This window comes from Salvia hispanica, chromosome 5, assembly GCF_029641045.1.
Source record: "Salvia hispanica isolate PSC_SH4W2 chromosome 5, Shi_PSC_v1, whole genome shotgun sequence".
In the NCBI taxonomy this organism is placed as follows: Eukaryota; Viridiplantae; Streptophyta; class Magnoliopsida; order Lamiales; family Lamiaceae; genus Salvia; species Salvia hispanica.
Window position 1 is genome coordinate 46,325,337 of NC_142696.1, and position 13,932 is coordinate 46,339,268.

The following is a 13,932-nucleotide window of genomic DNA, read 5'->3' on the forward strand; positions in this document are numbered from 1 at the left end:
GATAAAATATAATTTTTATATTCATGTGAGAGAGAACTTTTTCCAAAAAAGAAAATGTGACATCTTTTGTGGGACAAACTAAAAAAGGAAAGTGTGATATTTTTTATGGGACAGATGAAGTATTAATTAGGCTAATCTATGCGCCAGCATGAGGTGGTGGTGGTGCATATTTATTTTATGGTTTCATTAATTATGTATTAATTTCTTTTATAGATATTAAAAAGGCTAATCTACATTGCCAAATGCAAATAATATTGGAGCGCATTTCGTAGCATCCACATATATAATTGATTTATAGAAATAAAGATTACGTGTATAAATATTTTTGTTTGTATGAGACAATTAATGATCATTGATGAATATTTATATGCGATCGGCATAGGGCCAAATGGGAGTTGCGGAAATGAAACGTTGCACTATATTATTGTATATATAAATCACATGGTAAGATCTTAGGCCAGATTTGAACATGATATGTCCTTGGTTTAAAAATTTTGGACTTCAATTTAATGTTGATTTGAAGGTTTATCATCTTTGGAGGCTCTATAAATTGAGTTCGGTTAGCTATACGGATTTAATACAATGGGCCTCCTCCAATTCAATTATTTGAAAGTTACAATTTTTTATAGGTTACTCATTTATTTAAAACAATTTTTTTATCATCAAATATGAAAATAGGAGATGAAAGATATGCTAGAAATCAGGATGTCGTTTGCCTTGACAATTATTGAACTATTAAATAATGGAAAGAAAATTATAAATTTTACTAATAATGGATTTTAACTGTATTTTGAGATGTAAACTTTGTCTCTTCCGAAAAAAATACAAAAAGAGAGAGAATTGGCAAAAGTGACAAAAAAGAACCTGTGTTTTCCTTCTTCAACGCACTAAATAAATTCAAGTACGCCAATGTAGATAAATATTCACCAATCACCACCCACTTTGATTTAGGAGATATGGAATCTTTATTTAATAGTAATTTTCAATATAATACTATCATAGTGGTGTTCTAAAACTTTATGAATAACGTTTACAAGCACATGTATTGGATATTGATAGCCAGCCAAGTTTTACTTTGTCATAAACACACCCCTCAAATTTAGTGTTGACAGCAAATATTTATTCCAAACTCCAATTTCACATTTCTAATCAAGCTTATTAATTTAATTATTCAAACCCTCTACTAGTTTTATAAATAACCAACCTCCACTTTCCTCTCACCAACAATCTCTTCAAAGTTGCATATTCTCACATTGATCATTTCTTGTAAGTATCTAAACTCTGTTAAATTTTTCGAATTTCAGCTGAATTGTGGCATGAAATAAGCATGAAAGTAGTAAATTAAAACGTGCACGTTTGCTTTTAGTGTAACTTTAACTGCATAAACATAGTATTCCTCGATGCTGAACTCTTTTTTTTGTCGGAAAATTATTTTCAGCTGTAAGAAAAAAAAATGTGGCGGCTGAAGATTGCGGAGGGAAAAGGGCCTTATCTTTACAGCACGAACAACTTCGTCGGGCGGCAAATCTGGGAGTACGACGAGAACGGCGGCACGGCGGAGGAGAGGGCGGCGCAGGCGGTGGATTTCCAGAAGGCTCGTGATGATTGGAGTGAGAATAGGAAGAAGGGATTCCATTCATGTGGAGATTTGTTCTTGAGATTGCAGCTGAAGAGGGAGAGTGGGATCGATCTGCTGGGGATTCCGCCGGTGAGGATCGGGGAGGATGAGGAGATCAGCTACGAAGCTGCGACCACCGCGGTCAGGAAAGCGCTGCGGGTGAACCGGGCGGTCCAGGCCAGCGACGGCCATTGGCCGGCCGAGAACGCCGGACCGCTCTTCTTTACTCCCCCTCTGGTAAGTTTTGCTTTTGATATATTGAAATCACGAATTTTGGTTGGTTTCGTAGCATTTGAAAATATTTATATGTTCTGATGATGATCGGACGTACGCTGTTTTGCTCAAATGAGATTGTTGAGCATCACCAAAGGCGTAGTATTGGAACGAATGAGATAATTGATAAGAAAAAATGAGAATTCGTGGTTTAATATTTCATTTTGAAATTTTATGTTACGGGTCAAAATTTGACCAACTTTCGTGATACTATGTCACTACATTCTATTAGTAATTTTGTAACTAATATTTGTCAACCATTTTGTGATATAGCTTATATCTTTGTACATAAGTGGGACGTTGAACAAAGTGATGACGCCGGAACACATCAAGGAGTTGATTCGTTACATCTATAACCATCAGGTAAATTTGTCAATCATACCCCCAAACATTTGGTAATTGGTAATAAGAGGAGTAGTTCATGAGACTTGTATAGTAGTTCACGGTCTTCTCCTTTGCACTTAGAAAATATCTTATATATTTATTTGTGCATTTTGTCAATATGGTTGCAGAATGAGGACGGGGGTTGGGGATTTTACATAGAAGGGCACAGTACTATGATTGGGTCGGCATTGAGCTACGTGGCCCTGAGGATAATGGGGGAGGGACCGGATGCCGGCAATGGCGCCATGGCTAGAGGAAGGAAATGGATCCTTGATCATGAAGGCGCTACAGGAATCCCCTCTTGGGGAAAGACCTATCTTTCGGTAATTCAAGATCATACTGGTTCATCCTAACAAGCGCCTTCAGAATTGAATGACTCATGGAAATGCTATATATTACAGGTTCTAGGAGTTTACGAATGGGACGGTTGCAACCCACTTCCCCCGGAGTTCTGGCTCTTCCCATCCGTCTTCCCTTATCATCCCGGTATAACTATAACGCACATCCATCACTCTATTTTCATCGGATTTTTGTTCGGATTTGAAACTAATATTATTCCAACAAATGCAGCTAAGATGTGGTGTTACTGCCGCACAACCTACATGCCAATGTCGTACTTGTACGCGAAACAGTTCCACGGACCCTTGACCGACGTCGTTCTATCCCTCCGCAACGAGATCCACCTAAAGCCTTACGACCAGATCGACTGGAACAAGGCACGCCACCACTGCTGCAAAGAAGATATCTACTACCCTCACTCATGGATCCAAGATGCTCTCTGGGACACCCTCAACTACTGCACCGAGCCAATAATGAGGCGATGGCCGTTGAACAAGATCCGGCACAAGGCCATGGACAAGGCCATCAAATACATGCGCTACGGAGCAGAGGAGAGCAGATACATCACCATCGGATGCGTTGAAAAAGTACACACTTCACTACCTCACCATCACACTATCAGTACTGTCCCATATCTGCTGTGTAACACAACAGATATGGGACTTCTTCTGACAGGCTAGTCTTTTGGCATGAGTTCTTATACTGTCTTTGTTCGTTGCCAACAGAGTCTACAGATGATGTGTTGGTTCGCGCACGACCCAAACTGCGACGAGTTCAAGTACCACCTAGCCAGAGTGCCAGACTACATGTGGCTGGCGGAGGATGGCATGAAGATGCAGAGCTTCGGAAGCCAGCTGTGGGACAGCACTCTCGCGACGCAAGCGATCATTGCTAGCGGGATGGTGGAGGAGTACGGAGACTCTCTCAAAAAGGCGCATTTCTACATAAAGGAGTCTCAGGTGAAGGAGAATCCCAAGGGGGATTTCATGGCGATGTACCGTCACTTCACCAAAGGCTCGTGGACTTTCTCCGACCAAGATCAGGGCTGGGTTGTCTCCGACTGCACAGCCGAAGCGCTCAAGTGCCTGCTTATGTTATCGCAGATGCCGGATGAAATTGCCGGAGAGAAGGCTGATGCTGAGAGATTGTATGATGGTGTCAATGTGCTTCTTTATTTGCAGGTACAAAAAAAATTAATCCCTATTTAGATATGTTCTGTTTTTTTTTTTTTTTTTTTTTTTAAAGTTTGAAGTGAATATGAATGTGTTTCAGAGTCCTTTGAGCGGCGGATTTGCGATATGGGAGCCTCCGGTTCCACAGCCGTATCTGCAGGTTTTGAACCCTTCGGAGCTCTTCGCAGACATAGTGGTGGAATCAGAGTAAGATGATTGATTCTAACAGATATAATTGAATTTGAGTTTGTTAATATTTTGATGGATGTTTCTAAAACAGAGTTTTTTTTTTTTTTTTGGTTCAGGCATGTGGAGAATACTGCTTGTATAATCCAAGCACTGATCTCGTTCAAGCGTCTGTACCCGGGCCATCGGGCCAAGGAGATCGAAGCGTCTGTTGCGCATGCATTGAAGTTTTTGGAAGGCAGGCAATGGCCTGATGGTTCATGGTATGGCTACTGGGGAATCTGCTTCTTGTACGGAACGTGCTTCGTCTTGGGAGGACTAGTCGCAGCAGGGAAGACGTACGAGAACAGTGAGGCAGTGCGGAAAGCTGTGAATTTCTACTTGACAACGCAGAACGAAGAAGGCGGATGGGGAGAAAGCCTCGAGTCCTGCCCAAGCATGGTATAAAGTCGTTCTGATCCGTCCACCAAAATTAGTCATTTTTTAAAAAAGTTTAAAAATCTTCTAACAATGAATGTGATGTTGTAACAGAAATACATTCCATTGGAAGGAAACCGGACGAATTTGGTTCAAACATCATGGGCGATGCTCGGTCTTATGTATGCCGGGCAGGCTGAGAGGGATCCGAAGCCACTGCATAGAGCAGCAAAGCTGTTGATTAATGCACAGATGGAGGATGGAGATTTTCCTCAAGAGGTAATGCGGACATAAACCTTTGTCTTAGTGTGGTGTAAGAAATTTTTATGTTTTACTGAAAAAATTTGGAAATATTGGCAGGATATAACTGGGGTGTACATGAAGAACTGTATGCTGCATTACGCGCAGTATAGGAATATATTCCCGTTGTGGGCGTTGGGAGAGTATCGTAAACGAGTGTGGGCATCGAAATGCTAGTAAATGTAGATAATCAGATTATATTCATATTCAAAACCAGAGATGTGTTTATAGATATATGTATGTTGGTGTTTTTTGTGTTAAGAATGGATGAAAAATCTGTGACAGAAACTACAGAATAACAATGTGAAATATATCTGTGGGAAGCTGTGATAATAAAATTGTTATTCTTATCTTTTTTTCTTACTGTTTTAGTGTGCATTATGTAGTAAGATTGATAATAATCTTAAAACAATGAAGGAGATGAAAATAATAGTGGCAAGCAAGAATATGGCAGAGGTTGGATATATGGAATTTGAATCAATAATAGAGAAGGGTAGAAAGAATTTAAGAAATATAGATGTTGATATTATTGTAACAAGGCCAGTAATAGTAGTACTATTAATCTCTCTTTTTTTTTTAAATTTAATGATGATCTCAAATCTCAATTATGGACTAAAAAGGCTATAAGATTGAAATATATTGCTCGGATGAATTTGGACACAATCACTATTTTTGTTAGAACAATGGGCTTGGGCCCACATATTGTCTTGATTTCTTCATTTTGTAAAAATTATAGCACTGAAATCAAATAAAATAATTCATTATTTCAAATGATTTCTTAAAAAAATCAACCATAGTTCTCCATTCATATCTAACTGAGCTAACTCAATTGTCCATCTATTAGTTGAATCATCATCAATTTTAACTATTTCGAAGCCCACCAGCATTGTTCGATCACTTTTTTAACTTTTCATTATTTTTATATTTTTACAATAATATCTGAATAATCTTTCCAAGAAACAAACACCTGAAGTTGATGCTTTGTGTGCTCAAAGAGATGTCAGAAATGAGATAGAGCAACATTTATCCTATTGAAATAGGAACTTTTGGAGATATAACAACCAACAAATTAATAAATATTAATTAATCTGTGACATATCTTTTAGAAGTTAAATTACCAATTTGATTGCAATTGAATTTTGCCACCTACCCAAAAGATTTTATAGCAAGTCGTTATATGGACAAATGGAAAAATGAAAAATCAAATCGGTTTAGAATGATTGAGCTGCCGCCACATGACAGTGGGCCGACGACAGATTTCAATGGGTCGGCACAATATTATTAATTTGTTGCAAAATGTCTTTTGTTTTAATATTATATTTTGTGTTTTCAAAAAAACAAAAAAAAAAAACTCAAAACGTTTTTTTAAGTGGTGAGGGGTGAGAGTCGTGTTTGGTTTGTGTGTTAGTAATCAATTTATAAAGTTGTTCAAGAGAAAGTCATGGAGTAATTACGATAGATAGAATAAAAATATTTTTGGACATATATGAAAATGACAAATTCGGGTACATTCTATGGAACTATCTGACATCAACCATTATTTATTAATTTTCTTAAAAAATATTCCCTCCATCCCAAAATAATTGTCAATTTTATTGTGGGCACGAGTTTTAAGAAATGTAAAGAAAAATTAGTTGGAATAGATAATAATGTGAGATCTACTTTTTTATATTGATTTTATAATAAAATGTGAGTGAAGTGAATTATTGAAATGTGGGACCAACTTACCATTTATGGTAAAAATGAAGTGTGACAATTATTGTGGGACGGATCAAAATGGAAAATAGTGACAACTATTATGGGACAGAGGGAGTAATCTCTAAAACGTATGGAAGATAATTAAAAGGTCAAAAGAGTGACTTTTTTTTGGGTTTGATTACAGGTGTACTGAATCCGTCTTTGACGGAATCCGACTAATTCTGCTTGACTGTGTTTGCGGATTAAGACTGAAAATCTATTAATGGATGACAAAGTTTGAACCCGTGACCTCAAAGTCACTATAGTTCTGCGCTGCGACCTGTTGTCAAAAGAGTGGCTTTAATATATAGTCTTCCCCTAATCTTGCGGATTAAAGGCAGTTAAAAAGTTTAGATTAGCATAATTATAACACAAACAATTGAAGGGGCGTCAAAATTAACGGATTAATCCGTACTTTAGTTGTTTGATTAGTGGTCCATATAAGTAGAAAAGGGAGATGCTAATCCTAGTAGCTAGAAAGCCTATGGTCAATATTTAATTTTGAATTCCTCAACAAATGGTATAATGAGAGGATTAAGTACCAACTTTTCCAATTCCAACCCTATATTAGATTCTGGTATGACATCTTATGTTGCAATTCTTAGATGATTAACATAAAACAATAGTAAAGATTTAAGATTAATATAAAGAAAAAATATATACCATAGTCTATGAGAATCTTGAATCTTATACCACATATGTTCTACTCCATTAAGTATGCAATAGACAATATCAAACGTATACCTCGTTATCCCATTAAAAATGAAACATTTTTCTTTTTGGATTACTCTATTAAAAATGAAACATTTCCTAAAATAGAAATACTACCATCTCTACTTTTTCCCACTCTCATACTTTATTATCTCTTCGTTAACTCATAAAACAATACTACGTAAAATTTCGTGTCGAAAAACAAACGTTTCATATATAATGGATAAGGTGTATATGACTATAAATTAACTTAAATACGTACTCCTTCGTCCCAACCAAGTTAAGTCAAAACTTTTAGTCACGGAGATTAAGAAATTGTGTTGAAAAGTATGAGAGAAGAATAAAGTATGAAAGATAAAAAGAGAGTACAATAGATGATGAAATAAAATTAGATTGATTAAATTTATCAGTTTCCCCTTAAACTTGATCATCTCAAAGCCCTTTGAGGGCTCACCATCACCAAAAACCCTTCTCAACTCAGAATCACTTGTTTTAGATAAACCTAAAATTGCAATTTGATGTACAAGTCGAAAAAAGAGGAAGGTAATAGAGCTAAGTATCCAAGTTTGGGCAGCATGTGTTTGTTTCTCCTTAGTACATGATCTTTCCACCACACCATGTTACTTTTGTTGCACAAAAAGCTGCCTAACCGCCGATTCACCAAATCAATTTCCTTTCACAATTTAAGGCTTTAATTAGTTTGGTTGGAAAGAGTCGACATATTAGTATACTCCCTATTAAAATTGGGTTCGTCATATTTTTAAAAAGCTTTATAAAATGAAAGGCTTATGGTATCTAATTATCTATTTAGTTCATCTACAATTCACGCCTCATATCACTCCAACTCCATACATCTCTGATTCTCCTCATACCTATACTCATACTACTATAGCTTAGTTTTACTTTATTTTATTTTTGTGAATTATCATTCATTTTATAAAATATAAATAAATAACACTATAAATAACAAAATTACTCTATTAAAGTCAATATCACTACAGATAACAAATTACTCTGTTATATAAAATTAGGACGAACTTCGATCGGCAGCGGTTGTAATATCAATAAGTAGCATCTTTGATATCTCGATTGATGTGGGGAATCACTAAACTGTTTATAGAAAGAATTTTTTTAGGAGGTATTGTGAAAGGTGTGTGAACTATTTATGCGGTATTTATTAAAAAAAAAGGAATTAATAGTAATAAAAAATCAAATTTTAAATTATAAAACGACTCTAGTCTAGCACGGACTATGCAACGCAGACCGTTTTCCCGCGTGGCCTCCGGGCCCTCTCCCTGTCCCATATTAAACACCCTTCAACATGGGGTCTCGTGAACCGCACCCCTTTGAGCCCCACCAGCAAGTTGTGGATATTGACATCAAAATCTTTATCAAGTCAATGCTATATAAATAAGGCTTTAGCATGGTGTCTCTCTTGTTGGCCAATATGGTCATTTGTGAAAAAAAATTCTCATTGACTTAGACACGCTATAATATTATATTATTTGAATTTGTTCCATCATTTATGGCTATGCAAAAGAATTAAAAGACTTGTAACTGTAAGGATATTTGTGATGAACTCAATTCTATTGAAACAAACACACACTCACATGATATAATATTACACCAGTTATAGTAAAATTAATCCATAATAAGCTTGCTAAAGCTTCCAATAAATAAGGACATGGATTACTAAATGTAAAGTTTCCATTATATTGGACTTCATGTGCACCGTTATTTTTAGCTGATTGCTGACCTCAGATTGTGTGTGAATGTAAAGTTGTTTGAAACAAAGAAAAAATGGCCCTTCTAATTTATGCTGACGGTTAAGGCGAGGGAATAAAGCTGGCTGCCCATTGTTCGATTAAGAACAAAACAAAGCTTAACCTTTGACGATTATGCTAATTAACATTATCTTCAATTTGCTATCTCAAACTTTATTTCATATTTTGTGCATTTTAATTATGAATGTATTCGGAATATATATGTGCAGGAACAGTTGTGGAATCCACTTCCTAAAGTTAGCACCTTTATACAAAATTCCAAGTAAGATTGTCCATCAATTTAGTAGATTGAAGCCACAGTTCTGCATTTACTATTAATATCCAATGGGAATAAAAAGCAAAGTTCATATCTTTATTGCTAAATCTTCTCTATACACATATATATATATATATATATATATATATTTATACTAATGATAGATCTAATAGTAAAGAAAGGGAGCTAGCTAATATACAAAGTAATTAACTGGTTTGAAATTAATAGTAGTATGTCACTAGTGGAAGAATCTTGCTTTGATCATTTGGGAAAGATAGTAGTAATTTAATTTCTTGAATGGTTGATGATATCCTCAGCCCTCCATTTCTTGAATTGAAGAAAATCTTGTTGACGAATATCAATGAATGGTCATTCATATTATGTCTTTGGCATCAGAACAAAGAATCCTTCAATTTTGTATCCAACTCAATAATTAAATTAGCTAGCTAGCTAAGGTGGCTGTGTTTTTCTTTTTTTGGCATTTGAATAATGGCTACAATTAAGATTCCCATCTCAAATATGCCAAAAAATTGAAAACACAGATCCGATTAATTTCTTCATTCAACCTCAGTCGATGTTGTATTTACATGAGCACCATTTATCCTTCCATTTTAGCACTGTCTTCTCATAAAAACTTGGAAGCCCAGCAAATAGATGAATATTGAATATGGCAAGCTCGAATATCCCCTCCTCTTAACCTGTTTCAAATTTAAATAAAATTAGCCACAAGTGTAATAATTAATATCAATATATCCATAATTAAAGTAAGATTAAATTTCACTAATCATAATTAAAAGTTCACTTGGGAGTGGTTGAAATGATGAATGAAATAATTGGTCTTTCATTAGTGATTTTTTTTTCAGTAAACTGAATAATCAGAATTTGACCAAATTTCGTGATTTTTTCAATTTTTTTTACCTTGGTTGCTGCGGAAGTCAACGAGATTGAAGCGGGAGAGGTGGATGTCGATGTCGAGGTCGAGGTGGAGGAGGTCGTGGACAATGCGGAGAGCCCGAGATTGTAGGCCATCGTCCCATCGGGCTGAAAAAGCCCGTAATTCCTCTCGGAAGTCGGGCCGGGCTTCATGTCCTCGTTAAACAACGCGAACACGTAGATCTCGAGCCTGGCATTCGGCCTCAGCGGCGTCCCCTCACCCCGCACCTGCCTCCTCAGAATATTCCGATTATACATCGCCGCATTTTGCAAGGTGGCGCCGACCTCATTGACATCCCCTCTCGACGGCCACCCGGTCTCGGACACCCGGACCTCGATCCCCCCGAACCCGAGCCTCGCCATCGCGAAGGCGACCGCGTCCACCTGCGCGTAGAGCATGTTGTCGTAGCGCAGCCTCGTGTTCGGGTCCACCATCCCCGGGTTATTCGGGTTGAGCAGAGCGTAGTCGATCGGGATCTTGCTCGGGCTGTCCTTGTAGGCGAAATACGGGTAGGCATTGATCCAGAAGGGGGCTTTCGTGGCTGCGAGAAACTGCAAAAACTGCGGCATTACGGCGGCGAGCTCCGGCCGGAAGCTTCCCGCCGACGGGGGGAAGGATTCTTGTAAAACGGCGAGGTTGTTTGGGGTGGAGACTCTGATGAATTGGTCGAGGGAGAGGCGGGAGAGGGCGGAGTGGATGCTGACCATGGCGGGGACGAGGTAGGAGATGAGGGTGGTGTCGTCGCCGGTGTAGACCTCGTTGCCGACGGCGATCTCGGTGATTTTGGTGGCGGGGAAGTAGGGTTTGATGCGGGTTTGGACCCATTGGAGGGCTTGGTTGGGGTCCATTAGGGTGGCGAGGAGGTTGTTTTCGACGGTCACGATGAGCTCCACGTTGGAGTTGGCGAATGCAGCTAGGATTTCGGGGTTCGTGTCGTAGATTCGGGCCTTGCTCAGCTTTAGGGATCGGAGGAGCTCGAGAACCTTCTCCGGCGGAGGGAGGTTGTTGCCCACCTGGCCGTAGTTTATGCCTAGTGATTTTGCTTCTTGTAGCAAACCCAACCCTGTTGGAGGGAAAATTACTTTTAAAATATACATACGGATACAAGGTAAATTATCGAAAAAAAGAATTTGGTCAATTTTTGGTTAATCGCATAATCTTAAAGTGACTGATGTGGGATAAATGCAACATTTATTGCTTCGAATATGAAATCAAGACATGTTATTACAAACGTTATATATTAGGAGGGAAAATTACTTTTAAAATAAAATACGAATACAAATACAAGGTAAATTGTCGAAAAAAAAGCACTAAATTTGGTTCTAGCTAATCGCGTAATCTTAAAGTGAATGATTGTATCATAAATTTAACATTTTTTGCTTCTTGTATGAAATCGAGACATGTTATTACAGACGTTAGTTAGTGGGAAAATATTTTTTTAAAAGAAAAATTTTCGAAAAAAAAATCAACTAGAAAAATTAGGACAGACGAATTTCTTCTCAATTAATGATGACGACTGTCGACAACATACAAGTTCAAAAAAAAATTCAATTAGTTTTTTGGTTATATTTAAAGTCGTGGGACGGACTGGAATTTAATCAAATTTAATGAATTTTACCGCAATTAACCTTTTAAATTGAAAATAAAAATAAAAAGATGTGATCACGTCATCACTGAGACACATGCAAACAAACATCGGAAGACTTGAAAAGAGAGGGAGGGTGATATAAGTGTTACCTGATAAAGCGAGAAAGAATCCAAGAAGAATATGTAAGGAGGAGGTCTTGGTGGGAGGATTTGCCATGACAGAGTTAACTTTACCTTTTCCTTCTTTGTTGTTGAGCCTTGAGAGAAGAGTGAAAAGGTGGAGAGAGGGAGATTTGTAGAATAAATCAAGAAAGGGGGGAAATGAAATGATGAGAGAGGGGCAGTTTATATAGGATTTGGGATGACAATACTTTTCTTTACTTGTTTGTTTTTGGGTTTTCGAGTTGGGTGGGTTGCCTAAGGCACATAACATTACATAGCCTTAATTAGTTGTTTTGAATAATTTCTGATTGTCCTAACTTGTCTTTTTATTGAGGCCATCTGCCCATCACTTTCTTTGCTCAAAAGAAAATTAAAAGGGGGGGAGGGGACAGTATATTCCTCCCAATATTAATTACAAATCATTTGCTAGTTCTTTCTATTTTATAATTGCTTATTCTCCATTTATTGGTGTTCACTTGTATTCTCAATTTATTTGCATTTGTATCACCTATGTCTTGATATTTTTAAAGACCGTTATTATTTCTTAATTGGAATGAGACACTTCAATGTGACGATTCAAAAAATGTGAGACATTTTAAATGGGACGAGTAGAAAACATATTTAAGATGCAAGTATAACGTAGTGTAAGCAAGGCAAAATGTTTAATTTTCTTACTGAAAAGTAGCCTATAGATATTTTGGAATATTTTTTTATTGAAACAAGTGTAAGCAAGGGAAAAGGTTTAATTTTCTTACTATAATTTATCCTGCAGATATGTATGAATATTTTTCTATCGAACTTTACATATGTCTGAATAGTTAAGGAGGAAATGTCAACCACATACATAGTTACTGTTGGCTATTCAAAAAGTAGTTTGCTATTCTAGACAATTTTTGGACCGGGGAAGATGAACCTTAAATTGTAGCTACTTTGATATGTTTGTTGGGGAATTGTCTGTCTAATTGTTGACATAACAAATGGGAACACATGAAGGAGGGTTAATTTTAGTTGGGATAGCCCACTCCTATGGTTCGGATATGAAAAATCAGCCTTATTCAGAGTAAAGATGAATAACTTTAAAATATACAACATTTATGAATCTCGATATAGGAAAATGACGACATAACACCAATGAGCACTCTTAGATTTAGGAGCAGATTCAATCTTAGTTTGTTACGTGGCAGACTTACTTGCTTATGTATAGCGGATTGCTTGATTATCTCTAATTCCGTGCCGCAGATTGCTTGGAACCATATGTCGAGTTGGTTGCCTATGTGCCGCAAATTGCTTGCAACCATATGTTGAGTTGGTTGCCTATGTGTCACAGATTGTTTGTCCATGTATAGCAGATTGCTTTTCTAGATTGTCATTTTAATTATGTTGTCACCATAGTGCTCTGATTTCATATCGCAGATTGTTTTGAACCATATACCAAGTTGCTTTCTTATGTATCGCAAATTGCATGTTAGGTTATTGTCAAGTTGTCATTTTAAGACTGGTGTCACTCTGCTTATGTATCGACAATGTTTTTTTTTTATATGAATGAATATTAAAATAGAAAAATTTAGAAAGTACTGGTCTTGTTTTTTATGAATGCATTTTTCATTGTACTATTGTACATTTTGTATGATAATTGTGAATCATAAAAAATGATGACAAATTAAATTTTATTTGAACCTGCTCTTCTTATAAGATTATTATTATACAAACTTTTACTCCTATAAAAGCAATCAAACAATCTAATTGTCCCGGGTAAGTAGTGATGTTTACACTAATTTTCTCTTTCAATAAAATGAAAAAAAAAATACTTCTCAACTTTTTTTCAAGGTGGATAGAAGAATAGTAATGGACCACGTTGACACACATGCATAGAAGTGATGACGGCAAAAGCGCAATCTAATTAGTATAATCATAGCCATAACCGTGAAATCTTGAAATCCATAGGTGTATTAATTTTATAAAATTATCATGACGCTCCCCATTATCGATAGCTTAATCAGAGTAAAAATAATAATAATTAATGATGAGCAATAAGGACAAAGGACTTGGTGGGATCAGAACAATGTAAATGT

General features: G+C 36.7%; 2 protein-coding genes across 2 annotated transcripts; one reads left to right on the forward strand and one right to left on the reverse strand.

Annotated features, from left to right (window-relative positions):
• Positions 1 to 1,087: 1,087 nt before the first annotated feature.
• On the forward strand, positions 1,088 to 5,045 carry LOC125188968 (dammarenediol II synthase-like). The gene is made up of 11 exons (XM_048086099.2): positions 1,088 to 1,266; positions 1,439 to 1,855; positions 2,165 to 2,254; positions 2,404 to 2,598; positions 2,677 to 2,761; positions 2,846 to 3,201; positions 3,340 to 3,795; positions 3,887 to 3,993; positions 4,092 to 4,413; positions 4,504 to 4,668; positions 4,750 to 5,045. Exons 2-11 carry the CDS (start codon positions 1,454 to 1,456, stop codon positions 4,864 to 4,866), a joined length of 2,295 nt encoding a protein of 764 aa, XP_047942056.1. The 5' UTR covers positions 1,088 to 1,266; positions 1,439 to 1,453; the 3' UTR covers positions 4,867 to 5,045.
• Positions 5,046 to 9,441: 4,396 nt separating this feature from the next.
• LOC125187766 (glucan endo-1,3-beta-glucosidase 14-like) lies at positions 9,442 to 12,016 on the reverse strand. Its single transcript, XM_048084397.2, has 3 exons — positions 11,849 to 12,016; positions 10,096 to 11,174; positions 9,442 to 9,875 (listed from the first exon to the last, which is right to left on the reverse strand). Exons 1-3 carry the CDS (start codon positions 11,913 to 11,915, stop codon positions 9,789 to 9,791), a joined length of 1,233 nt encoding a protein of 410 aa, XP_047940354.1. The 5' UTR covers positions 11,916 to 12,016; the 3' UTR covers positions 9,442 to 9,788.
• Positions 12,017 to 13,932: the final 1,916 nt, after the last annotated feature.